This window comes from Phyllostomus discolor, chromosome 1, assembly GCF_004126475.2.
Source record: "Phyllostomus discolor isolate MPI-MPIP mPhyDis1 chromosome 1, mPhyDis1.pri.v3, whole genome shotgun sequence".
NCBI lineage: Eukaryota > Metazoa > Chordata > Mammalia > Chiroptera > Phyllostomidae > Phyllostomus > Phyllostomus discolor.
Genome location: NC_040903.2, coordinates 12477938 through 12505486, shown reverse-complemented (window position 1 = coordinate 12505486; position 27549 = coordinate 12477938). Strand labels below are relative to the sequence as shown.

Below are 27549 nucleotides of genomic sequence, written 5' to 3'. Positions count from 1 at the left end.
TGGTGCATTAACAATATAGTTTTAAATGTACAAGAAAAAGCTCTGCCCTGAGTGCACAGATAGGTGGAAAACCCCATTGACACAGGGCGAGGCTCTGAAACGGGTGAAGAAACAGAGAATTTGATTAACATGGTTCTATAAGCTTTTCCTCTTGTGGATAGATGTGCATGTATGACTCCATACACATAGGGATGTATGTATGTATGTGTGCATCTACATGTGATACCCACACAGATGAAAGAGAGACAGAGATGGTTACTCATCAACAAAAATTTATTTTCAGACACCTTGAAGTATTCACAAATATTAGAATTCACACAGGCTACACTCTCTGATGATTAAACAAAGAAGCAGAGAGGAGAGAAGGAAAGAGAGTTGAGGAGGAGGGAGGGAGATTAACAATAAGCCAATCTAATCATTTGTTTTAAAATTCTAACTAAATCTTGGCATAAATAGAAAATAAAACCAGAATGACTTTTAAGGAAAGAATGTGTTTTTAAAATTATCTTAAGAAAAAGGCATGAACCTGAAGACCAACATCTTCCATGCAGCTAAATGCTTGGAAATGAGCTTCCCCACCCCCCGCAGATGGAGGCGGAGGTCGATGGCTAGAGAGAAGAAGTGATACGCTGGAGGAGACGGCTTTCCAGGCATCCAGGGGATACTACCCACAATGGGGAGCTCTCTGAAGAAGCCACAGACTTGCGGCTTTCTCAGACTTGTTCCTGATTAAAAGAATCAGCTCTAAATATCTGCCAAACTCAGATCTTGTGAAACTGATACAGAGAGATCTGATTAAGAGAACTCAGATCACTGGGGAGAAGTAGGCAGGGGCCGTAGGAGGAGTTTGCCCAAGCAGTTGTGGTCAGTCTAGGACAGGACTGGCTGAGAAGCTGAGAGCGCCAGAGCCAATGGAAATAAAAAGAAAAAAGAGGGCGGGCTCGCTGGCTCGCTCTCAGGCTCTTCTCCGCAGCCCCCCACCCCCATCCCCCACCCCCGGACTCCAGGAGGATCACATTGCGGCTGCCTGCATTTCCCACCAGACAATATTTAGGACGGGAAGGAACTCCGGGCACAGCCAGGATCGGGCCGGCCTGGCAGAGAGTGGCAGGCGTATTCTTTAGGTGTTCTAGAGGGCACAGGCTCTGAGACAGAAGCCTGCCGTTCTTCCAAAATTGCGTCGTCTTTGTATATTATGTTTTTTTAGCTTGTAAACTAACCCTATAGAAACAAGATAACTAAAAACAGGGAAAAGCTCGAACTCAGATGTTAAGAGTTGAGCCTTAATGGATAGGCTTAAGTGATTAAAGCTGTGACTTGATAGACTTCAGTAACTGCTTTTGAATAAAGACTCCTCTCCTCTATTACCAAACCTTTGCCTCTGGAATTTTTGCCTAGAGGGTGGCGGTGGCTGGCAGCAGAATCCCAAGTGATGTTTGGTAACAAAACAACTCTCAGAACTTGTCATTCCCTCACCTTCAACCAGGGGAACTAGTCTCAACCAGGTCAGAAGCCTTGGTAAACAAGTGGAAAAAAGAAAGGCAGGGAAAGAAAGAGGGAAGCTCACACCCTCTCCTTCAATAGATCTAAGAAAGAGGCTCAACCCCTTTTGGAGTTTAGATCAGAGTTGGAGTTAACTATTTCATAGATTAATTACTCTCAATACCAAAAATGAGACTGTTGTGCTTTGCAACTAGAAGCAGCCATATGTGTCAGCCAGGGTCCCAGCTGGGAACAGATGGCACGCGCCCTGGGAAACTGGAGAGACGTTCATGAAAGGACTGTTTACAATGGTGTAAGGAGGGTCTGGGGGCGGCAACAAGGGACGGTGAGGGACCTCAAGGCTGGCAGCAGCAGGAAGCCATTAGTGCCCACGAAGGGGCGAGGAGCGGCATCTTTCCAAAACCTCCAGCCGGCAGTGGCTTGCTGAGAGCTGCCAGGCGGGAGAGGAGTCCTTCGGGGGGGCGGGGGGACACAGCCAAACCACTGCAGTCCAGCAGGGAAGGAACCAGAAGAACAAATACTTTGGCTTCTCTCTCCTCCCACCCAACTGTACTATCTCCGGCTAATGTTTCCCATGGATCATGTCCAAACGGAAGCCAAAGGACAATGCTACCCACATAGGTTGGCCAGTGCCAAGAGCAGGGAAAAGTGGAGAGTGGGTCTGGGTGGGCAAATAGAAAATATCCAGTACACAATAAGACTTAAGGCCCCTGGAGCAACAGAGCTCCACGGTGTTTTTTTCCTACAGGACAGTGGGGAGCTGACCCCACTAACTGAAAGGTAAGCAAAGACAGTGTTGTGCTTGTGGACTGCACTGTCATAATATAGCAGAATGTGACTGTCATTTAAAAACTGATTTAGCAATTCAGAGAGGTGATCAGTCCTTTTAGGAATGAAGAGTGGGAGGAAATACTTCAATCTTGGTTCTGGGACGCAACCTCCTGGACACCAGCCCTGTGCTTGTGTCTTCCGTTTTCTGACAACCACGGTATCTTCAGCTGCAAAGACTTCTCAGCGTCCCTCTGCAGGGACTCCAGTCCTATTTAACATCTGTGGCTTTTTGTCCTATGGCTCTTGCCTTCCTATTCTGATGCAATTACTTCTATCTTTCCATTAGTGTCTTTGCATGCAGCCATTAATGCACAGGATCACTCTCCTCGATCTTTGAATGAGAACCTCTCCTATTCTTTTCATCCATCAGAACATGGTGTGAATCTAAGTGACCTTCAGCTTCTGATTGCCACCATGCTCCTCTGGGCCCCACTTAAAAGGATGGAACCATATACTGGAAAAAGCCTCATGATAGTAATAGTAGGTATCATTGATTGAGCCCTTACAAGCACTCTACATGTGTAGGGAAGAAAAACGTTTTCCTTGACCCTCTTAACTGTTCCCAGCTAGGTCTGAAGATTAAGACAGAGTTACAGGAGAAAAGCATTCAAATGTATTTAATATCAGGGAATGAAAACTCAAAGAAATAGTTAGATCTGTGCACTTCGTGCCAGAAGTGATGAAGAGCAGGCAGTCGCGGAGGACTAAGATAGGGCAGGGAGCACTAGGTAATATAGCAAATTGGGGGGGGACTTAGTAAGGCCTGTTTGTTGAGATTCTTCTCAGTGTCTCTGTGTTTCAGAGCTAAGAATGTTCCTTTCCTTCGGGGACACAGAAGGCACCTCTCACATGACTGCTTCATCACCTGTTTTAAGCAAGAAGGGTGGGGTGAGGATCACAGTGACCTTCCCGTTACTGCTGTGTTCTCAAACTCCTTCAGCTTCCAAGGTGCCGTGTTTGGGGGTACCATGTCCTGAGCCCCATCACGGATTTTATTCCTATTGCTATTGTCCTCGTCTCTATGTAAAGGAATCTGAGTTCTCCTTGAGTTTAAGGGTTTGGCAAAACTCACAGCACTGGTAACCGATGAAGCTAACATTGTAAGCTGTTGCAACCGAACCGGGACTGCGCTCTTCTTAACTACATCGTATGGCCCTTTCTGCTTGTTAGCTTCTCTCTCCACCTGACTGACTGTACTTGTGACCTTCAGAATCCACTCGACCTCTCTGTTCCTCAGTTCCTACGTCTGCAAGATGAAAATGACAGTAATACCTGGGTTAACCCTTCTTGGCAGAGTTGTACAGAAAAGTTACTGGATGCGTGACTGGCGTTGATGCATTTAGGATGGACTCGCTAGGAGGCAGTGCAGTGTTGATGGTGATAAAAAGGTTTTGTATCTACTTCTCTAAGCTATAGTGTGTCCCCTAAGAAGAGAGCTGAGAGGAGCTAGTCCTTTCAGAATGCATTTGATCTTCCTGGCCTCCCTGAGGACCACAGCCCTGGTTCTCTTTTCTGGACCAGCTGCCCACACTGGCTCTCCAGGCCAGGGACCACCCAGACCTGCTGGGTGGGCCTAGGGAGAGCTGCGGGCACACACAGGGCCGAGGTTCCCCTGAGGCCAGCATTCAGCAGTCAATCTGGCTGCACCTGGAGCCGGGAACAAATGGCCCCTGGACAAAACGCCTTGTCAAAGCCGTCCCCCAGAGGCAAGTACTTTTCTCTGTGGCCTTTTGTCTGTTTCCCTTTAAAAGTAACAATAATAATTTTCTCTGATAACTACAGGACAAGAGATCAAACGTCAGTGCTTCAAGTGCAAAAGATGCCCTGCATCCAAACCGCTGTTGCCCAGAGGAAACACCCTCTGAGTTAAGTCCTTTAACTCTTTCCTCCCTCCGCTACAGGAAAATTGTAGAGTCCTATGCAGTTAATCTGTGACTTCCCAGTGACATCACGTGAGACCAAGAACACTCTATAACTCCTCAACTCCTGGGAATTTGCCTGGCCGGGTTCCAGAGGCAAATCAACCCCAGAATTTTATAAACACTAATTTGATTTTCATTTGCGTCTTATCAACCAAAAAACACAGATTTTTATTGTACAACATAACTAAGCCAAAACATGAGCTCCCTGAATCTCTTCTATGAATTGGGCCAGGTAAAATCAATTCTGCTTGTCAGGGAAATTCAAATGTTTTACTTTAATGAATTCCATCTTGATGTGTTTCCTAGAATGCCTCTCTAAACTTGGCATTTGTGAAAATGGGCTAATGACATCCTTCTTTGACAAATGAAAATCACAGGCTTCAGAGTCAGCGGATCTTTCTTTTATCCTCCCAACCGTATTTAGGGATCACACGTGTTGCAGATCCTGAGGCCTGGTTCCGGGGTTTGAATCCTTGTCCCCATTTCCCAAGAGAAGTGAGACCATCTAGGGGTGTGTCAGACCCGGAGAACTGGTCCCGAAGAGAGGTGGGTCAAATCCAGATATTGGCACCTAGAGAATTCTGAACCCACCAACTGATCCCTGACAATCTGCCTAATTAGGGATGTGGGGATTTACTTTTTGCTGTAACTAAAAAAAATGTCTAGAGCTCCGACATACTAAGTCACCCTGGATAACTTCACGCCTTTGAATCCTGTGTTCTCATCTGTAAAACTGGAGTAATTATGTAGGAAATGGGTGAAATATCTGGCATGGTGGCAAATAGTAGCTGCTGAAAAAGGCAGCTTTCATTGCTATTGGTACTATTCTTTTTTTAAAGACTTTTATTTATTTATTTTTAAAAGCGAGGGGAAGGGAGGGAGCAAGGGAGGGAAAGAAACATCAATGTGTGGTTGCCTCTTGCATGCCCCATACTGGGGAACTGGCCCACAACACAGGCATGTTCCCTGACTGGGAACCAAACCAGTGACCCTTTGGTTCACAGGCTGGCACTCAATCCACTGAGCCACACCAACCAGGGAAGTATTATTCTTTTCATTCCCATGATAGCAAGCTTTTCCTATACATAATTTTTACCTTTTCAAATACCTTCTGAGACTTGCTAAGGCATATTTAGATCCGTGCAATATATCCAAATGCATTTAATGGCAGGCTATGTCACAAGGCCACTCTGCTATGGTCTTTGTCTTTTAGAAAAAAATGCTAGCCCTGGCTGGCGTAGCTCAGTGGATTGAGTGCGGGCTGGGAACCAAAGTGTCCCAGGTTCGATTCCCAGCCAGGGTACATTCCTGGGTTGCAGGCCATAACCCCCAGCAACCGCACATTGATGTTTCTCTCTCTCTCTCTCTACCTCCCTCCCTTCCCTCTCTAAAAATAAATAAATAAAATTTAAAAAAAAAAAAAAAAAAGATTAAAAAAAAAAAAAAAAAAGAAAAAGAAAAAAATGCTGTTCGGGATCAATGTATCACAGAAATTTAAGCGCCCAGCCTGGGGTATTGCTGAGTCAGAGTCCAGCCCGAGGAGGGCAGAACCCTCCACTCCCCGCACACGGGTCTGCCCGTGGTACCGATGGGCCTTACCCATCTGTATGCGATCTACGTTTCCTTATATACTTGGAATGCTTCATTAGAAGAGGCGGGGGAATCTGAAATGTCACAGCACGTTTCTCCTGGCCCACTGTCACGTTTCATGAATTCTCCTGCAGAACCCATTTAGGCTAAGCAGTGACCCGATCCCGACGAATTGCTTCTGCGCCTCTCGTCTCCTACCCCCTTTGCACATCCCAATACATCCGCATTGTGAGGCTCGGTGAGATCCATGAAGTCCTCCGGCGGTGTTCGCGGCTAATGCTTTATTGTTTTTTTTTTAATTATTTCTTTGAGGCTCAGCTTTCTCACAATAAAGTGATAGAAAACTACTGTGCAGACAGCGAGGAAAACGCTTTTATAAAAAAAAAAATAGGGAAAGAAAAGCGTAAGATACACAATTTCAGTCTGGGAATTCTCAGAGCAACCCCGTGGATGAGAGACAGTATCTTGGAGGTTTTAGATAAAGACACAATTTGCATTTATTTGCAGACACCAAACTCGAAGAAAACATTACTTGCTGTCGATGCCGTTGGCTTTAAAAAATATTTAGAAGATTGAAATAGTTGCCTGGAGGCAGACATTTCATTTGAATGCCATAGGTCAGCCGCATTGGCTAACACCCCAGATAATATTGATGTACCTTCGAAATTTAAGATAATGTTTACAGAATTTATTTATTCATTCACATATAGAGCACCCATCCTGAAGTATCTGGGACACTGAACAAGGTTTACACAAATCTGACTGTATTTTCTTTCCTCTGGGCCATTTGGCTCAGTCTGGTAGACCATAAATATTCAGTAATGCTTTACAATGGCAAAGCATCTTTTATGCAAACATCTCTAAGGACATTATTCACCAATATTGCAATCTCCTTTTTAACCTGCTGGTAAAGTCACAGAAACTAATTGACTTTCTCCAAGGTCCCACGACAAATTGTTTATTTTGCAGAGTAGAGTGCAGGTGCCGTGATCCTGGCTACAACCTAAAGGGGGCCGCAAACAAACAAGCACATTTTTTGGCTGCTTATGCTGATGACCTGCACTAAATATTTCCAAATTGAATCTATTAGGCAAACCGTCCTCCTTAAAGATGTTAAATGTTGGTGATGCACCCAATTGAATTTTATCACTTTTGTTCCAATTTGCCCAAGGCCAGTTACCATTTTCGGAGCCCCAAGAATGACCTATTTTAATTGAATCCTGCTACAAACGCTTAAACTTTTACTCTCTAATCAAATCCATTTTCTAAGTGGAAATGAAAGTTGGATCAGAAAAGGGAAACTTTTCATGGCAGTAACAGCAGAGCAGCACAGTTAAGCCAAGTGATGAGTGGGGAATCGCTGGGAGACGTGGGCCGGTCTCAAACGGCTCAGCTTGTCCAAGCAAAAGAGAATACAGTTTGAATTCATTTTACCTCTTCCTCCAAATATTGGCAGGGTGCATGGTGAATATAGAAAATTTTAAAAATACTGAAAAATGAGAAGATTTTTTAAATCGCTTACCACCGGGACAGACTTAGGAACACACATCGCAAACCCCCAACCTGGAAAAGTGTCACTGGCAGATGGCCCCAGCTGCAGGGCCCAGAAATCGTGACAGTGCCAGGGCGCGCACAGGGCCGCACTTCCCCGGGCTGATGCCAGCCAGCGCCCAGCATGGCAAAGCTGCTAGGACAAGCCGGTCCCGGGAAGTTGTGACTCTTCTGGCAGGTGCCTTTGGACCAAGGATTCCCCCCAAGACCTTGTGAACTTTCCTTTGCGCTGTGCCTCAGTCTAAATGCTCCCCTCAAACTTCCTTTTTCCCTTTCCACTCTCGTCACTCGTCATGTCTGCATCCCAGCCTCTCCTGGCTCCCGCTCGTTTCTTCATGGGCATTTCCCCTGATACACATGCATGTCCAACGTCATCCGGGCATGGGTTCATCCTGGCATGGACCCAAACACACCACCTAATGGTGATGATGGTGATGACAGTGATGACAATGGTCGTGGTGACAGTGATGGTGGTGAGGATAATGATAAGAAAGACTAACAATTATTGAGTTCTTTCAAAAAATTCCAGGCCTTCTGCTAAGACATTGTTTAAATGACTCTATGTTCTACTCCCAATAACCTCTAAAAGGTAGAGGGAAGTAAGTCACAGAGAGATTAAGTAAAAAAATCAAGATCAATTGCTTGTGAAAGTCAAATTAGAAGTCTTGTTTTTCCTAAGACAGTAGTTGTTCGTAGGTGCTAGTAACTACTAGATGATATTACCACTCTATTAACATTTTACAGCCTAATCTTCCAGTCTTTTTTTCTGAATCATTATTACATGGTTATAATTATATTTAAAATAATAAACATCATAAGTTAAGCCTTTTTAAAAAAATAAATTTTTATTTAAACTTTTTGATTCCTCTAAAATTTGCAATTATCTATTTCACTTTGCTTATATCGGTTGGGTCCAATCTTTCAAATACCATTAGTTAACTTATTCAAATATTTTCCATATTTGTATCGCATATATGGAGAGTCACTCCATAAACTTGGTTTAGTTGGGGAAATTTTCCAAGCCATTAAAACAAACAAAGGTCAAACAAGACAAAGCCAAGTAACTTAGACAATCGGAACCATTAAAACGTCCCAAATAACAATACCTAGTCTCCAATTTTAGAATTTATTGACACCATTAAATAGCCCACTTAATAACAACCTAATGGGCTTTCTTTCTAAACAAAACAATTGGTACAATGAAATGCACTTAAAAAGATTTATATCCCATACGCATCTTTCTAAGAAAGAACATCAGCTTGGAACTTGCAGCAGCTTGCTGATTCAAGAGCAGAACTCTCTGATAACAGCAAATGCCATTTAGAACAATTTGAGGTTCCTTTGAAGCATAAATGAATTGACTTTCCTCAAGGTCCCCCAAGAATCACCAGGTCCGTCTTCAGTTTTGGCAGATTTCTGCTGATGCCTCAAAACAACCCCCTAAATACAGTTGTCCAGACTTTTCCTGTTAAAGACTGACTGGTAGGTACCAATAGTTTTCTACTGTATGCCCACTGGCAGCATAGAGGGGTGTTCCATCCACAACTCCCCCCCCAAAAAGCAGCTTTCTTAAATAAATATGCATTCTAAGGAAAAGAATATACTTGCTTTGCTAATATAACCTTAAGACAAGTTACCAAGACGTTGCCTCCCAAACAAGTTGCTGCCCCACAAGTCCCTCCCGCATGGGAAGGAAAGCTACTCTGTCCTTCACTCTGACTTTTCCCTGTGCCCCATCTTTAAAGTGCCCCTTCTGGAATTTGGATGGGGTTTGAGCAATAACTGGGATGTAATACATCTGACAACTGCCTCCACTTCATAGAAGTTGAAAAGGCTCTCTTTCCCCAACCCAGCCCAAACCTTCAGCTCTGACTTTTAGATGGACCAGAAACTGAATCCCTAAATGTTCCTTTTGTGTCTACAATTGAGTGCCTCTGTGACTCCTTGCCTGGGCAGCACTACTTAGAATCATCCCCTCCCTGGGAAGCCCAGATTTTCTGCCCCACTCATTTGGGCTGCAGGTCCCATGTTGCCTTTTGCTGCTTTGTTTCTTGTGAGGCTTTTCACATCATGTTGGCCCTCTGTCACTAATAAGTTACGTGACATCGATCATGTCAATCCATCTCTTTGCCTCTATGAAATAAGGAAAGTGTGTCCATGCTGTGAAACCATGTTCCCTGGAGAGGACTCAAGAATTGCGACATGGGGGGAAAGCAATAGAGAGGGAAATGCTAGGGGAGTAGGCACAAGTTCTGCTGTCCTCCCCTCCAGCCACAGACGCTCCATTTGCATCTGTTTTGTTAGAGATCTGAGTTACATGTTCCTTGGAAACCTAGGTCTGCGCATTAAAAAAAAAAAAGGTTTTCAAGTCACTGGACTGTAAGGTTTCTAAAGTTCTTTCTAGTCATTTCAATATCCTAAAAGAATGTTGGTTTCATGTGGGTTCCTTCTGAGTCTTTCAATTCTTTTCAGCTTTTAACCCAGAATTTGCAACTTTTGCTCCTCTTTTCATATTCCTCTAGGACCCTAGTTCAAGTGTTGTCTTCCATTATCACTTGACTCTCAGCTGGAAACGTGACTACCAGCAGATCCATCCAGAAATGGAGATGTAAATTTCCAGCCACCTCCCAGGCATTTCCACGTAAATGCCCCAAGGGAACCGCAAACCAGACTGGACCTAACCACACACACTCTGAACCTCCTTCATCTCCAGGGTGTTTTATTCCTGCTCATAGCACCGTCAGCCGGCCAGCTACCTAAATTATGACCACAAGAGTCACTTAGTCTTCCTCCTATTTTCTTCACACCCTGCATTGCTTTCGTGAACACATCCTGGTTCTTCCTCAGTGATGTCTCTTTATGTTTTTTTTTCTCCACCCAAGTGCTGACCTTCATCTTTGTGTGCCTCATCTATTGCCATTACCTGAGAATGGTTCCCTAGCCTCCCCATCTCCATCCTTCAGTGCATCCTCCACTCTGCAGGCAAACTCTAACATACAGACCTGATCATATTATTCTCTTTGCTTAAGAAGACTTCATGGCTATCAAGAACTTCTTGCACATGCCCTAATACCATCTCCTTAGCCTGGTACCTTACATACATCACAACTTGGACCTGTTCCATCTCTCCACCCTCAAACCCTGCCAGTCTCCCTGCCGTCAGAAAACATGGCCTGCGGCAGGCTTTCTCAGAGCAAGAGTTATCTACTTCACAACCACACAGAGCACTTGTAAAAAAATTTAAATTCCTAGGTCCCATCTGTAAATACTGCTATTACACAGCCTCACAGAATGCCCCTCAAATCTACACTTGAACAAGAGCTCCAGGTGATTCGAATACATTTTAAAGTATAGGAATTCAAATCATTTCCCTGGAGGTGACCATATCACTCTGCAAATACAACATAAGTATTCATGCTTTTGTGCCTTGGCTCAAAATGTCTCCCTTGCTTATATGCCCTTCCTTATGTCTTTCCTTGGGAAGAAAACAAAACAAACTTCTTCAAAGCCCAACTTTGATGCCCATAAGACACCCCTGATGTTATTCTTGTATCCTCACCCCTCCCACCTATCCTCTGATAGTGTTTTGTCTGTCTACTGTTAGAATTGTTACATTATACCTTAGTCTTCCTCACTAGAATATTGAGTTCCAACGATCAATTTATTTACTTTTTATACCACCAGGTTCTATTATCCACAGGAAATAAATATCTAATGAGGGTGAGCTACATAGTAGTAATTCAAATAAACATTCATTTAACTTAATTATTAACTCAAGCCAGAGAACCCAGGTCTTCCAGTGCGACATAGAGACAGACCTTTTCCGAATCTTACATGATTTCTCTCCCATCAAGACAGAAGTCATCATCAACAGCAAGCCAACCATAGCATAGTCTTAGTATGGTTGTACCTGGTTTTTACTTGAGCCCAAGGGAATGTCCTGAAATGACTCTAGAAGACGTTTTGGCTTCAGCTGTGCAGTATCTATGCTGAGAACCACCCACCCCCCCATTCGCACTTCAGCAAACCAGTTGGGTGACAAGAATTTATTGTGTGCCCACATTTGCCAAGTTGGTGGCATGGTGAGTACCCAGAGGGTACATTAGAGTCCCCATCAGCTCCATCCCCTTATCTTGGTCTTTACACAAACACAGTAGGGAATGCTCAAACCCATTCATAACATTTCCTCACGTGACAGAGCCTTAGCTGGAGGGGCCCACGTGCATGCCCACATGTGCCTGCAATTTAGACTTGGGTAATAACTTACAAGATATATGAAGGAATAGACCATCCCGAGAAAATGTTACTCTTTCAACGGCCCCCAAGTGTGCACCTGCAGGATGGACTGCACGGACTGCACCGGAAGGCCATTGTCCTTACAGTAAATAAGCTACTTTCTTCCCCGTCTCAACACCTATATTTAAATGATGATTCGGGGGTGTTGGGGAAGACTTTAAGCCTTAGGTTGGTAACTCCCAACATAAAAATAGGTGATGTTTCAAAAGCCTTGCTTCTGAGTCAATTGCCCACAAACTCACCATTGTGTCTTACAATCTGTTCCAATTTCCCCAGCCAAACCCCAGAGTGATTTATCTCATTGCACACCTGAAGGATATTCAGTGATACCTACTCCTATTTACAAGAATTGTCCTTAGACAAAACGTTCTCTGGATCCCCAGCCAAGTGCCATGCATATACAGCTCTCCCTGCATCCAAAGACACGTGGAGAAACATGAGAGGACGAAAATGAGAAGTGAATGAGATCAGACATTCCCAGGAATCAGAATCCTGTTAATCATATATATATACATTTAAAAAATGCCCTTCTGCTCATGATGATTGCTCATTAGGGGCAAAGACTTGTAGTCTCCACTAACAAGAGAGAAATTCTGAGAAATCTGAAGTGACTTCTATCCTCTCGTGCCAACCTAGTTGAAACATAAGAAGATTTGACATTGAATGTGAAACTGGCCAACCTCTTGTCTATATTGGAAAATTTCCCCCTACCTCTATTAATTACATATTGTAATTAGTATACATTTTAAATAGGTTGTAAATGGTTGCATCATAGAAAACATATTCTTCCTTTGAATCAACTGAAAACTAAACAAATTTAGTTTCAAAATATAAAATAGGCTCTTCTTAGATGTAAAATAAAAAGAAGTATACTCGGTTAGAGATTTTTCTATTATTAAAATGTAAAGGATTTTTAAAATCTCATTTATTTTGTCAATTGGTTCTGCTTAACATTCTTCAGCCCAGTCCACTCTCAATTATCCATGCTAAGGAAGGGGGACCAGTGGCCTGGATCGCCTGAAACAGCAGACAATTTTAAAAGCCCTTGTGTTTGGCCCGGGCATACTTGACAATCACACTCTGATTATTCACACTAATGAAAGGAAGGGCAGGCACCTGGAGAAAGAGCCCAAGCCGGTCTAGACCTGCTCAGCTGGTTTAGGGCCCCTCCAGGCAGAGGCCCTTGTAGCACAGCAGCCGGAAAACAACAGAGCCCCAGCTGCTGCCCAAGGTGACCACCCATGACATCCAAAACACCGAGGCTCCGCTACAATGTCCACATCAGCACTTTTGCTGATATGAGTCATCTTTAGAAGCGTGGAGTTCCCTCCAAATGCCCTCGGGGAAAAAAGCACATTATCCATGTTGTTGCAGATAGTTAAGGTAAGAATAGACTCTTCACATGTACTGAATGCTTCTTTGGGGTTTCCCTTGGCCCCACCTCACCCCCAACCCCTAGTACCTCCTCCAAGCTCACAGGAGCACACTCAGGAGTGGCAGGAAGGACGGATATGCAAGAGGCAGTGTGCTGGAGCAGGAGAAGGCTCAGCCTAGGAGTCAGGAGGTCCGGATCTCTGTCCGCTGTTGGTCCCTGCTCAGGCCGACAGCCGCGTGTGTGGTCAGGCAGAGGGGGCAGTGTGTGTGACAGCACCTGAAGGTCACAGCACATTTAAAGAACCACATGTACTTCGTTTTGGTCAAAGAACAGATGGAGAAGAAGCAAGACATAAAATTCGGATGTAGTCAGAAGTAAAAGAGGGTTTTTTTTATGCCATGCAAGAAGAAAATAATTTTTTTAATGATCATTAAAGTGTGTTGAACACAGACAGTTTGTCCAGCACTGCTCCAAGCATTAGATGTTCATAAACACATTTAATATTTACAACAACCCTGCGATAGGCACTGTTACTCTTCTCATTTTACAGATGAGGAAACTGAGGCACGCAAAGCTTGGATACCTTTCTAGACCACCCAACTGGCAAGTGGAGGAGTCAGGGTTCTAACCTAGTCTGTTTCATTTCAAGGTTTATTCTCTGTCTCAAAAAGTGGATGTGGTCAGGATTTTGCAAGACCATGCTCGAAGCAGTGCTCCAGAGAGACGGAAGCAGAGTGGAGTGGAGGGAAGCAGACTTTAGGAACCCACGGAATGGTGAGTTTCAGAACTAAAGGGAAATCAATAGTCATGGTGAAGAGGGATATAATCAAGAGTTTTAGAGAACATAGAATAAGAGCATTGGTTAAATAAAGGAGGTAATAAGAGGAAAAGACTAGCAAGAGTCCATGTTTCTAGCTTAGGCATGGTGTGACAGCCTCATAACTTCTAAAGAATCACTCAACCTTGGGCATCTGTGAACTTACCTGGAAAGCAGCCCTACCAGATGTGTAGGCCCGGGAAGGACCAGCCCAAGTAACTCCTTTTGTTTCCCAGTATAACGCTGCCACATATCCAAATACACAAATGTCCTGTCTTAGCTGATGAAATTAGTGGTAAGTAAACCAGTTACGTACAAAACCATAGGACAATATAAAGAGCCAACACTCCAAATTACTGAGAAGTGGAAGATTTTTTTCTTGTTTTTCCAAGTTAAATATATGGACTCGCATTTAGCTTTTCATGTCATATCCTTGTGTAACTAGAGAGAGACAGGTAAGGAAGAATGGGCCCCAGAAGAATAGAAAGGAGGCAGACATGTTAGAGCTTCTTGAGATGTTTATGAGTATCTTAAAGAAACAAAGACCACTTATAGGGTCTTCCTCTTAGAGCAATCAAAAATAAAAGGGTATATGTGCCTGTGAGTCTGTGAAGGTATAGAAAAAGACAAGAAGTACATACTCAAAATTTGAAAGTAACTCTCTGGCTAATTTTAAAATTTTATTTCTTCTTTGTTTATATGTTTTCAATATTGTACAATTATCATGAGTTGCCTTCATAATACAAACATTTTGTTTCCAAATATATGATATCCACTTTGTATTTAGAACTGTGCAAATGGACACATAGCAGGGAGACCCTCACCGATGAAGAACCCACGTATGATGATAGTGCTGGCGGCAGAAGCCTTCCAGCACTGCCCTGGGAGCCGGCTGAGATACGGGGACGTGTGGTACATGGAGAGTCTGCCTGTCAAGAATTAAAGGAGGCAAGAAATGGATGAAAAGTGCAGATGGCTTAGAGCAGCTGACCTCAGAAGCAGATGCCTGGACACACCGTCTTTCTCAGGTTTCACGCAGGCTTCCTTCACTGTGGCTTTCCTCTCACTGTCTGAACATCCCCCTTTCTCTTGTTACAGTGTCTGAAGTTCCATGTTGTCTATCCCCCTCCAAAAGCATAGGACTAGAACATTCAGGTCTCACATCCAGAGGATGGATGTGGTAGAGATGATGAGGAGGATGATAATGGTAAGAAGAGGGGGGAGGGTTCATTTGTTAGCTTTCAATGATACTTCGTGGTTCATGAGGCACTTCCATATACTTCACGTGTTAACAGCGACTTCCAGTTCAAGATGGGGAACAGAGCACACACGTTTCATTCTTCTCCTTCTCACAACGCCATTGAAATGGCAGTGATTTTGTTTAAAGAATCCATAGCAAAGCAGAAAACAAAAAAAAATAAAGTTCCAGTAGAACACACTTACTAAATAATGTCTAGATAACTGAAAGAAAATAGTACTGAATTGTCTGATAAAGTAAAACAAAGAATTACAACATAAACTCTCACACTGAAGGTGGCTGGTAAGAATTCAGAGGTGTTCTGCCAGTGGGTCTGCTAGTCTGTCCTGAATGGGCTGTTCACAGAGGGCATCCATTCTCATTAAACAATGTGGGTTTACAGCTGGCATCTACTCTACACCTACTGTTTGCAGTTGGCATCTGATTGGTAATTGTATCAGTTGACACATATTGAATATCATCCCTGCTTTAGTCCATTTTCTTTCAATGAAGCCACATACTTTCATTGCACAATCAGAAAAGGAGCCGATATTTGAGGGGTTTTTTTTGTGGATCTCAAATTTGAAGCTGGAGGGAAGAAATGAAGGTGGTCTCCATCATAGCAACTTTAAGGCTCTGAGAAATTTCATGGAAAAATGTTGACCTCTCTTCTTTCTTTTTCCCTGCCCACCATGCTCGTAGTGTTTTCTCTCCTTCTTTCCTAGGCGGTTGAGACACAGAATAGGTGAGCCTTGTTCAAGAAGTCTACCAAGGGTAGCCAAAAGATCAAGTCCCAGACTGGGACGTTAAATCCAAAGGGCTTAGCAGAATAGAGGAACCAAGATGCACAGCCAAGACTGGTTGAATGGGAGAAGCACACAGGAAGCAGCCTGAAGAAATATGAGACCCGTGCTGACAGCAGCTGCAGGCAGTTGCAATGCGCCTCCAGCTCGGGTCTGTGGAGGCCGGCTGACTTTGGAACAGGCCCCAGAAAAGAAACCGCCTCAATGGAATTACCACAGACCGGACCCAAAACCAACTATTTCAGCTGCCCTATTTCTTCTCCCATTTTTTAGTGCAAAATTAAGCCTAAATTTCTTAACTATATAATTTCATCTTTGGCACACCAAGACTGATAGATAGCCAAAGTTTGAGGTCAACCCCAATTTCCGCCCATGTAAAGCCGAAGTCAAAGTTAAATCGAAGTCCAAACATGAGATTGGTATCCACTGCGGCTTCGAAGTTGACAATGGCATTCATGAAACTGAGGGCTTTGCTTCCTTGGGAACCACGAGTCCAGATTCCACCAGCGGAGGCTTTGTGAAGGATTTGTGGAGATCTACAGAGCATTTTCACCCTGCGGAGCCCTTCCTCTGCACAGAGGAATGACATCACTGGCAGTTATAAGCTCACAAGGGCGGTAGAATTGGGTCCTAAATGTCATTTGCATAACTCCTCCCCAGCTTACCAAGGAGAAAGTAGATAAAATGCCACTGAGCTACCTGCTGTGTTGTGCCCCGCATACTCTCCAGCCACAAGCAGAGGTGGAGTCAGTCATCTTTGCAAAGGGTTAAAAATTGTGGGAATGTTTCTGTACTTTGAAATATTACATGAAACCCTGGCTGGTGTAGCTCAGTGGATTGAGCGCGGGCTGGGAACCAAAGTGTCCCAGGTTCGATTCCCAGCCAGGGCACATTCCTGGGTTGCAGGCCATAACACCTAGCAACCGCACATTCTCTCTCCCTCCCTTCCCTCCCTAAAAATAAAATAAATTAAAAAAATCTTAAAAAAAAAAGAAATATTACATGAGACTCACTTCTATAAAATGATGATTATCTGCACTTGCTCCCTGTCTCCTAATCTAATAAATACATTTTTACAGGTTTTACAATGTTTTTTTACAACCCACCTGAAACATGTAATTTTCCTCCTCTTATACCATGTGTTTAATACTTATTAGATTATATTGTGCTTTCCTCCAAAAGGCTCAAGGTTCCACACAGAACTCTTATATAATAAGCATTATGTGAAACTCATCTTTAAAACTGTAAACAGAGAAGTCACCCGCGTGGTGGCAGAAAGGATATGAGCAAGGACAGGAAGAAGGAAGAAGAACCATGGGTCTGGAGAAATACGCGACCGAGTGGTCAGTGTGCTAGGGGACCCAATGATCAGAAGACTCTGTCCTGCCCCTTTCAGCCAGCCCCACCCGTGAAGACCCTGGCGGTGCCTCCTCTTCCTCAGGACGGAGCCCAGATAACTCCAGGGCTGTGGTGCGGGTACACAGGTGAGTGGGAAAGTAGTGAAGCATGCTAGTTCATCACTCAGGGCTCTGGAGAGGGTATCTTTGCAAGCAAAGATACCTACACAGACAACTGTGTTTTGCAAATCAGTGGAAAAATATGCACGGTAATGTTTTATAAGACATTATTGTCACACATCACCCAAACGTTATATTTCTGCTTTCCAACCAGTACAATTCATGTTTGGCCCTCAGTTCTGCTGAGTGTCTGGGACCTCCAAAGGCTCTGCAGACTCTCAGAGGCCAAGGTGGCCCAAAAGTTCAAAGATTCTCAAGGATTCCCAGGCTGCATCGATTTAACAAAGCCACGTGTCGATACCCTGCATGTGTGGTCTGTGCAAAGGTGGAAGGGGATTGAAACAGCAACTCTCCCAGCAGCTGCTGGGAGAAGGAGCAACGAAGGTGATGTTCTGATTTTCAGTCCAAAGCAGAAATGAGCATTTGCACAAGGTAGAGCAGACAAATAACTCACCTGTTAGTGCAGAGTAGGAGAGACTCTAGCCAGAAAAAAGAACAACAATAATACTGTTATTGGTCATAGTTACCATAATACTAGAGTTAATAATAATGACGTTGTTGTTGCTGTTTACTGGGTGCCGGGTGCCGGGCATTCTTGTGCTCCAGTTACACAGGCGAACTGGTTTGATCTCCAGGACAAGCAGGCATGACCACTTCCCTACTTTTACAAATAAGGAAACAGACGAACAAGTTATTTGCCCAAAGTCACTCAGCGAGTTAAGTGCTTGAACTGGGATTCAGAACAAAAGGATAGGGAAGAGGGGAAAACAAGCAAACATATCAAAGTCACTGTGTGAGTTACACAGACAGCAGGCACGTGGGCTCGAGTCCCTCCCTAGAAGCTGCTGATAGAGGGTAAGCAGCACAACAGCAGGTCTGAGGCAACTGATAGATGGTTCTCCCTCACATTTCTGTCTCTCTCTCTGTCTCTCTCTGTCTCTCTCTCTCTCTCTTTCTGTCTCTCTGTCTCTCTGTTGCTCTCTTTCTCAAGTACATACACTTGGGTGAGAATAAAAATAATAAAGTCGGGCTAGACCCCAAGTCCAGGGAGTCTGGCTCCAGGGCCCATCATCACTGTCGCCCTGCTGTGCTGCTTCTAGAGCCCAATTCTATTCACGTCCCCCCCAGCTCTCTCTCTCTCCTTGTCTCTGTGACCCCCCCCCTCTGATCTGCCTGACCTTTCTCTTGGTCATCTCCTCATTTTCATTCCTAGAGAGCCAGCCTCTTTAATTACCCAATATTTTTCCAGCCAATAGGGAAAAAATGTTATTTTTAGGGGCGCCAGGGCACATGTGAGGAAGAAACCAGGGACCGAAGTCCAGAACAGCCGGCGAACAGATGTGCACAGATGTCTGAGGGGATGCTTGGACTGGCGGGAACACTGCAGCAGCCTGCGGTTCAGCCCGCATGGCCACCACCCTGGGGCTCAGCAGAGGACCACAGACCGTGAGCCCCTGCGGTGTGAAAAGGGACTTGGTTTCTTTTACATGGTTAGAAGCTGTGCATCCTCCTCCTCCTCTTTCTGCCTCCTTGCCCCACCCCATGCCCCTCTCAGGCAGAACCCTCTAAAAATAACTCATCCCAGCCCTGCAAAGGGGAAGGAGCTTCTCCTACCTTCCACCTGGTAAGCTGCGGTGGTCGCCCCCCAGCCAAAGCCCACGGGGAAAGCCATAGTTGCAGGAGGACAGCTGGCGACCTGGAACACACAGTCAACGAGAGCACTGCACCCTTTAAAAGTCTGAGCAGCCCAGCCCCTGCGCCAACAAGACGTAAACCCTCACCCGTGACAGGGGTCACAGAATGTGTGTGCCGAGGAGACAGGGCCAGATTAAAGGCTCCCACTTGATTGGTCACCGCCTTACTAAGGAGAAGAAACTTTGGACCAGTGGAGCAAGCTAGCCACTGCACTTTTCCTCCAAGCCACCACTCCCTGCTCCTGACAGAGCCGGGTGGGCTGGGAGCCAATGTGTCCCTGCTTCCACAGGTCGCCCAATCATCAGATCTTTTGCCTTTGAATGAAATGCATGGGCATTGTTTTTTTGCATGGGCATTGTTTTTTACAGCCACACAATCCTACTAGCATTTTCCCTTAAACAATCCCTGCCAGTTCCTAACCTGCACTCCTTAGTAGTAACTATTGTCAACTGTTTCTTCTGGTACAGTAGCACCCACCCCCCCCCTTATTTGAGGGAGGTACATTCCAAGACGCCCTTACAAATGCCTGAAACCTATGTATACTATACACACATATACCTATGATAATGTTTAATTTATAAATTAGGCACAGTGAGATACTAACAGCAATAATGAATTATGGAATAGAACAATTTCAACAATACACTCTAATAAGAGTACGTGAGTGTCATCTGTCTCAAAACACCTTGCTGTACTGGACTCACCTGTCCACTTGAGATGATACCAGACCCTACAAAGTCTACGTGACGCGAGGAAGTGGATGCCACAGGCATTGTGGCACACCATTGCACTACTCTTGCCTGGGGGGCCATTTTTAAGTAAAATAAGGGCTGCCTGAACACAAGCATCGTGGCACCACGGCAGTTGGTCTGAGAGCAACTACACTGCGAGATGCTGGACAAGGGGGTGAGTCTGCTCTTGGGCGAGGCAGAGCCTGACGTCGCAAGATTTCTTCTTGCTACTTAGGGGTGCAATCTAAAATATATGAATTATTTACTTCTGGGACTTTTGACCTAGTATTTTCAGGCCACGGTTGAGGGCAGCTAACTGAAACAAGTTAAACTTGTGCATAAACTTGTGGGTAGGCAAAGTGAAACTGCGGACAAGGAGAGAACACTGTGTTTACTTCGACGTGGTTTAAATAACAGGCTGGTGCTTCTCAATTTGTTTCCAGATTTCCCATGATGATTACGGACTTCTGGATATGAGCAGAAAATCCTACTTCAATTTCTGTCTCTCTCCCTCACTCTCTCTCTCTCCCTCTCTTTTCCATCCACCGAACAGGATGAGATTCCCTTTTCTGTTTAAGGAAATATTTATTTACATTCCTATGACTCTACATGGTTCAAAATTCAGCCGTGCATAAAATGTTGCTGACATGTAACTTTGTACTTTCTCTGGGGCTAATCAACGATCTGGTTTTTATATTTAGTTTTCTATACCTATAACTAATTCATCCCCAAACAATCTGGCCAGACTATAAATCTCCGGGTTGTTTAAACGCCTCTATTTCCCCGCTCCGTTCTGCACTGATGGCTTTTCAGCAGCCACCGAGCTAGCTGCCTCGGCTGCCCCCTTCCCTGTCTCCTGAGCGTTCCCCCTCTTTGTTTCTCCTTCCCTTCAGAGAAGCAAGTCCTCGGTTCTGATGAAAGGGGCGTGGAAGGTACACTTTTTGAAACTCTGTAGCTCTAGAATTGTCTTCATTCTAACATCGCGCTTGATCTGCATTTGTGTATCATGGCGTTTGGTGACGGACAGCATTTTCGCTCAGAAATTGGAAAGCATGGATTCGTGGCTTTCTAGCTTCCGATGCGGCTCTTGCAAAGACGGATGCCCGTCCCAGTCCTGACCTTTTCTATGCGACCTTGCTGTGTCCCCCAAGCTTCTCTTTCTTCGGGTTCAGTCTGGTGCCTGGATGTGGGACGCACCCGGCAGGCACTCGGTGTGTGACCCAGACAGTGTGTGACCCAGAGTGCCGCGGAATGCCAGCCACAGAGGAAACCGGGCGAGGGCCACACTGTACTGTCTTTGTAACTTTTCTGTATCTCCAGCGCAGATCCACGATTAAGAGTTCGTCTTTTTTTTAAGATTTTATTTTATTTACTTCTAGAGAGGGAAGGGAGGGAGAAAGAGAGAGAGAAAAAAACATCAATGTGCGGTTGCTGGGGGCTGTGGGTTGCAACCCAGGCATGTGCCCTGACTGGGAATCGAATCTGAGATGCTTTGGTTTGCAGCCCGCACTCAATCCACTGAGCTATGCCAGCCAGGGCGAAAAAGTTTGTCTTTTTAAATACCCATAAGAGAGGATGGGCAAAATCAAAGCGAGAAAAGTTGCTTTTTCAGTTCCCTCACGTCAGCACTAAATTACCCTGCCCTGTCCTGACAGGAACTCAAGGTTGGAACGAGGTACAACTAGGTGGAAATCTCACCCGCTCTGGTTATCCTAACCCCAAGAGGAAAGATGTTAATATGAAGGGAAATGGAGGAAGGCATTTAAAGGTACATGTTTAGGGATATAAACATAAAACATACAGGGCATACTACTAAGCTGAGTCCTCACGGTCAGCGGTTCAGCTCTGAAGCAATCCTTGTAACTTCAATGAAAAACACATATTACATTATTTTCATGTGGACCACTAGATGGCAGCATTGCAACTTTTTTAGGTTTACAAGCCGCTGTGCAGAGTGTTACTAAGATTTAGTTCTCCCACCAGGGGCCGGCTGCCCCAGCAACCCCCAGCTAATTGCTATGGCTCTTCTGCTGAATTTCTTCAGAAAGGTCACTCTGCCCCCTCAGCGTTCCCCATTCTCTGAAGTTCCTTGGCCACAAATGGGAGAACGTAATTTTTTTCAGCTCTGATATAATTCTCTAGCATAGACTTGCCAAGAGTTTTGGCATAAGGACATCTTTATACTCCTAAAAATAATTGAGGCCTTTGAAGAGACTTTTTTCAATGTGAGTTATATTTTTTAAAAGATTTTACTTATTTATTTAGAGAGAGGGGAAGGTAAGGAGAAAGAAAGGGAAAGAAACATTGATGTAAGAGAGAAATATCAGTCGGTCACCTCATGCAGGCACCCCAACCAGAGACCAGGCCTGCAACCCAGGCATGTGCCCTGACCGGGAATCGAACTGGCGACCTTTCACTTTGTGGCATGAGGCCCAACCAACTCAGCGACACCAGCCAGGATGAAATGTGGGTTATGTTTAGCCATATTTACTCTATTCAAAACTAAAACTAAGATTTAAAAATAATATATACTGATGACTTCTTTTTAAATAGCATGAAAAACCTGTGAACATAAATAACATATTTTATGAAAAATAATCATATACTCCAGAACAAAAAAAAAACAACATTTAGTGAGAGGAGAGGTTTTACATTTTTGCAAATCTTTTTCATGCCTGGCTTAGGAGACAGGTGGAGGTTCCCGTCTGCTTCTTATGTGCTGTGTTGCCTCTTCTGCCTACTCACGGAGCAAGAGATGAGAGCGAAAAAGGCAAACGGGTCTCAGTGTCATGACAGAAAGAGCTTTGACCTGGTGGGCGCTCAGAGAGGTCTCGGGAGCCCCAGCAGAACCTTCGCTGCCCTGGCACGCGCAGGCCCCCGCACGGCTGCCCGCCGCCCCTCCGCACCTTCTCTCCTTCGGAGATCTCCCTCCGCTACCATTCCCCGCACAGAAGCCCTCGTGGCTGTAAGGCATGAATTGGCAGCAGCCATCTTGGGCAAGAAAAAAATTATTTTATTTCTTTATTTTCTTTCTACAGAAAGATGTCTGATATCATGGTCCTGCCCAGCAAGGCTGGCTGGTAATTTAATATGTCATTGTTTCAGTTCCCCCCCAACCCATTTTAGGGCCGTACAAGAAAACGTCCGTCTTACGAAGACCGCATTGAGGAAAGATGCCTGGTGCCCCCGTTCCCTCACCTCGCAGCACTGGTCCATACTGATCAGCGCCCAGACACCCGCTCTCCAACCCCCACGCCTGCCCTGGTCCCTACAAGCCCACTCACTCTCCGCTGTGAGGCACAGGGGTCCTCTCAGGGTACAAAGCCGAAGCCTTGGGTTCAACTCCCTCCCCCGGAGCACACAGCAATCTCTTTGAAATTACTTTCCAGGGCACTGCCTGGGAATGGCACAGCAAACACTGCCACCCTTGACAGCCACGACCACCCACGGTCCAAGCTGGATGGACACACGAGTGTCTTACATTATAGTTTCGAAAGCGGGTATGCCCTCTAGAAGTCCTAGGAGTGCTAAGAGACTAGAAATACAGTGTCCTCTGGGTAATACCTATATGAATACACATACCTTGCAGAAACCTTTCTTTGTTACCTGCAAAACAAGCTGTTATTCAATAAAGATTCAGCCCCATTAGTCCTGACTTTGACCCTCCCAAATTGAAATGCCGAGAGTCAGAAATCCTGGCATTCAAAATGTTCCCGTGTACCTGCGTCAGGAGAAAAGCACAGTTCTAAATAAGCATGTCTGTGTCTGCAGCGAAGACAGCCAAGAGCCAAGGCCTGATTCCTTCTCCATGTGGGCCGACGATTGGACCACACCTGTCAGCCCCTGTGGTTAGATGTGACCGTGTGACCGAGTCCCGGGAGTGTGGGCAGAGAAATATAACACATACCACTTCCAGGCAGGGTCACTGGGATCTGCCCACACTGCCACTTGTGTTTCATCCTTCTGTCCTCTGTCCCCTCTCATCCACCCGCTGGATGCAGAGGCGCCTGCGGCAAACAGAGGCCCCAGGAACTCCCTGATGGAAGGAGCCTGTTTTCCGTGTCACCGCACTGGAGCCCGGGTCTCCACCAACCCCACAAGCAGCCCACCTCAGACCATGGTCTGAATGTTTACTTTGCTCACCCACTGAAATTCAGACACTGCCGAAGAAGATGCTGTCTGAATAATGACTAGGTTTCATAAAAAGGCCACGGGAAAAGTTTCACAGATTCAAATAACTTGTCTCCAGCAGGGGAGCCTCTTTGGTGATATGTCGCTGGAGGAAAGAGAAAGTAAAAGGGAAAGAGAAGGAGGGCCAGGTGGGGGAGCCCCCGAAGGGCAGATCCCCGCCCCACCCACCCTGCACTTGGTTTCGCAGCGGATTATTCATCTTGACTCTCTTCCTCCGCCGACAGGATCTAGTCGGATCTCAAAGGCGGATGCGCGCTCACGGAAGTGCTTTCCAAACAGGGCCCTTGACTGCTGAGAGTCATCAAGCTGTTTTTAATATTTCAATAATTCTAATTGCAATTATAAATTCGCTTCCTATCAGCTCTCCCAGGCTATCTGAAACGTCCATTTTATTGCTTTAGACTAAATTATACAAACTCATTGTGCTAATACCAGCTTCTCATGCATGAAAATGCACAAATGAATTAGTAATAACAGTGCTCTTGGTTTCTTAGTAGACAGAATCTGTCAAAACATGAAGTCCGGAAAGTAAACCAGTTATAAAAAAAAATATTTGCTTGTGAAAATTCTGACAACCGAGGGGCGTGTGTGTGTGTGTGCATGCGCGTGTGCGTGCTAGGAGCAAGCCAGGGGGCAGCAGCAAGCACTAGTCTGGGCCCCTCGGGATTCAGCCAGCTCTCAGAGCTCTCTTCATAGCACGGTGCTTTGCTCCGGGTGTCTGCCTTTCTCCGCAGCAGCTTATGGGCTCCTGGAGAGGCTGGCGCCGCACCCCGCCCCATAGTCCCCCATCCCCGAGGATCAGTGAGAGGCTGATCAGAGTCTTCGCATCTCACCTCACTTTTACAGGGACGGGATGAGAGGCGGCCTTGACATCCAGTCAAACAATGCAGCAAGAGAAAATGTACATTGGGCTTCTGAGCTAGCCGCTTTCGCCCCCTTCAGTAGAAACTATCTAAAAAGGTAGACCCTTCCCACCACACAGGGGTGGGGAAGCTTGGGGCAGCCATTTCATAAATAGCTCTGGGATACAAAGGAAAAATGGAAAGAACTGAACGTTTAGGACCAGTAAATTTCCTTTATGGTTTAGGCCTATTTGGGTTGCTTTTCCTGTTACTTGCAACCAAAAAAATTCATATATGGTATACACATATATTTGGGATATGTGTGTATCTGTATCTTTATATTTATATATGCATGTGTATATATGTATGTGTATGTATATAAGATATATGTGTATGTTACATCTATGTATTTATACAAGTGGCTGGATGCAGATAAATGGCTATATACATAGACATATATGAAAGTAGGTATGTGTTATATGAGTATACACGATTCATTCACCTGCATGTCTACATATCAAAAGCTCTGTCCAAACAAAGGAACTTTGCTGGGTATTTTTTCTAGCTGACTGGAACGTTGTCCCATACCACCAGCCTGGAAATGAAGATATATGTGAGCTAATTAGTGGCAGGCTCAAGTGGATTCAATTAGATTATTTGCATTAATTTATTGAAGGCCATCTACCCCACAAGATTTATCGTGAAAGCGATATAAAACAACACCAGTGCATCAGTCAATATTTCAAAAAGGCATATTGCTACACAAGTGAGGATTTACCATTGAGTAATTTTCAAAACAAACCCCACAATGCTCGCCTTTCAAAGTGTCGACAGGCTGGTACTAACAAGGTCATACAAGTAGTCACAGAAGCCACTTGGTACCGCTCAAAGGTCTAAGAATAAAAGGCAGTCAGCAAGCCCGGGCTGGCATAGCTCAGTGGATTGAGCACGGGCTGTGAAACGAAGTGTCGCAGGTTCAATTCCCAGTCAGGGCACATGTCTGGGTTGCAGGCCATGACCCCCAGCAACCGCACACTGATGTTTCTCTCTCTCTCTTTCTCCCTCCCTTCCCTCTCTAAAAATAAGTAAAATCTTTTTTTTAAAAAGGGCAGTCAGCAGAGACAGAGCCCTCCGAAAGCCTTTTCTGGGGCCTCCCAGCAAATACCCACAGTATGGTATCATGTTCCAGTAACAACACATTTTGGGGAATTCTCCACAGTGCCGCTGCCAATGATTCCATCCACCTCATTCAGCCAATCAGAGCATCCTCTACCAATACAACCAAATGCCAATACAACCTAAAGTACCCTGTGTTTTTATGCAGTATTTGGAGAAGTGTTAAACTGAGCTGGAATTCGGTTGCAGTAAGTGAAGCATGTAAGACACAAAATTCAAGGAGGTGATCTGACTCAGTCCCACCTCCTGATGTTAATGATCATCAACAGCACACTCAAGTTCAAAGGCCTGGATACAGACCTCGAACTAGTTTTCCATCTAACCGTCTGTGTCAACGCACAGGTGTGCCTTTTGCCTCAGGACCAGCCTGTAGCTAATCCACCTAAATCCCAGGAGTGTTTGCACATTTGAGGGTATCTTTGATTGCTAATCTCACTTCAGAGATTGGGTTTGGAACTTCAAAAGCATTTTCTCGCCACAGTGAATAAAGTAAGGTGTTGGAGGCTCCCAATCTGGAAAGAAAGCATGAAAGAGTGGAATGGAGCCAAAGAAAATATAAAACCAAAGTGAAAAAAACAATTTCAGTGATTGTAAAATTATTGTAGATGAACTATACTTGGAACAGCGAGCAATGCTTTCTGTATAGCACGTAACAATCGAGGAGACGCTACCCTGACCTTTCTCAATCAAAGGGCCCTCAATCAAAGACCATTAAGCACCTAGCCTGGACACCCCTCTGAAGCCTTCTCCTGTCCCCTCCTACTTCCTGCCACAGCAGCCCACCTCCAGGCTCTGCCGACTCTACAGCCTGCACGTGTGTTACCTGTGTCAAGTGGCATCCATCTCTGGGGCTTCTTCTCCGTGCAAAGGGAACAGAAATCCTCTCAAGACTGGAAAGCTCCACATGGATTCCCAACTTCCAGTTTTTTTTCTTCATCCAATAGACTTTATTGCAGTCTTATCCATCCTCCTAAAACAGAAATTGTTCAGAGATTGTGACCCTTAAGTTCAAACTAACTGACCTATACAAAGCCCCCACAACCTGCTTTCCACTTCCTCCTGTTGGTATTTCCCACCCATGTTCCTTTCATCAGCTCTTCTTTTTTCAGCTTTTCAAATACACCGTGCTCCACGCTCTTCCTCAACACTGATTCTTGACCAATGATGCACGTTTGCCTAGAAACTTCTGTTTTTCTGGGCTATCTTCCTTAGCATCCACTGTCCAGCTTAAGGTGACTTTTTAAAGACACATTCCCTAGGACAAGTTAAGTTTCCATTTTGTGTGCTCCTTATCATAACACTCGTGGGATTTTATTTTAAAATGTGTTCAGTTGTCTGACTTCCCCATCAATCTATAACTTTTCTGAGAGTAAGGATTGTCTTAACCTGTCGAGCTAAATGTGAAAGGCTCATTGGGTCTATTTTTCTCCATATTCACCAATTCATTTGCTAAATGAATATTGAGCAATTGC

General features: G+C 44.9%; 1 protein-coding gene across 3 annotated transcripts in view; it reads right to left on the bottom strand.

Annotated features, from left to right (window-relative positions):
• The window catches only part of LOC114491563 (cytosolic beta-glucosidase), a 100715-nt gene extending 81512 nt beyond the window's left edge, over nt 1-19203 (bottom strand). For all 3 annotated transcript variants that reach the window (XM_036019365.1, XM_036019369.1, XM_036019379.1), the window contains exon 1: nt 19057-19203. In XM_036019365.1, coding sequence (XP_035875258.1) covers nt 19057-19114 — 58 coding nt within the window. In that variant the 5' untranslated portion in view covers nt 19115-19203. The remainder of the gene's footprint in view (nt 1-19056) is intronic.
• Nucleotides 19204-27549: the final 8346 nt, after the last annotated feature.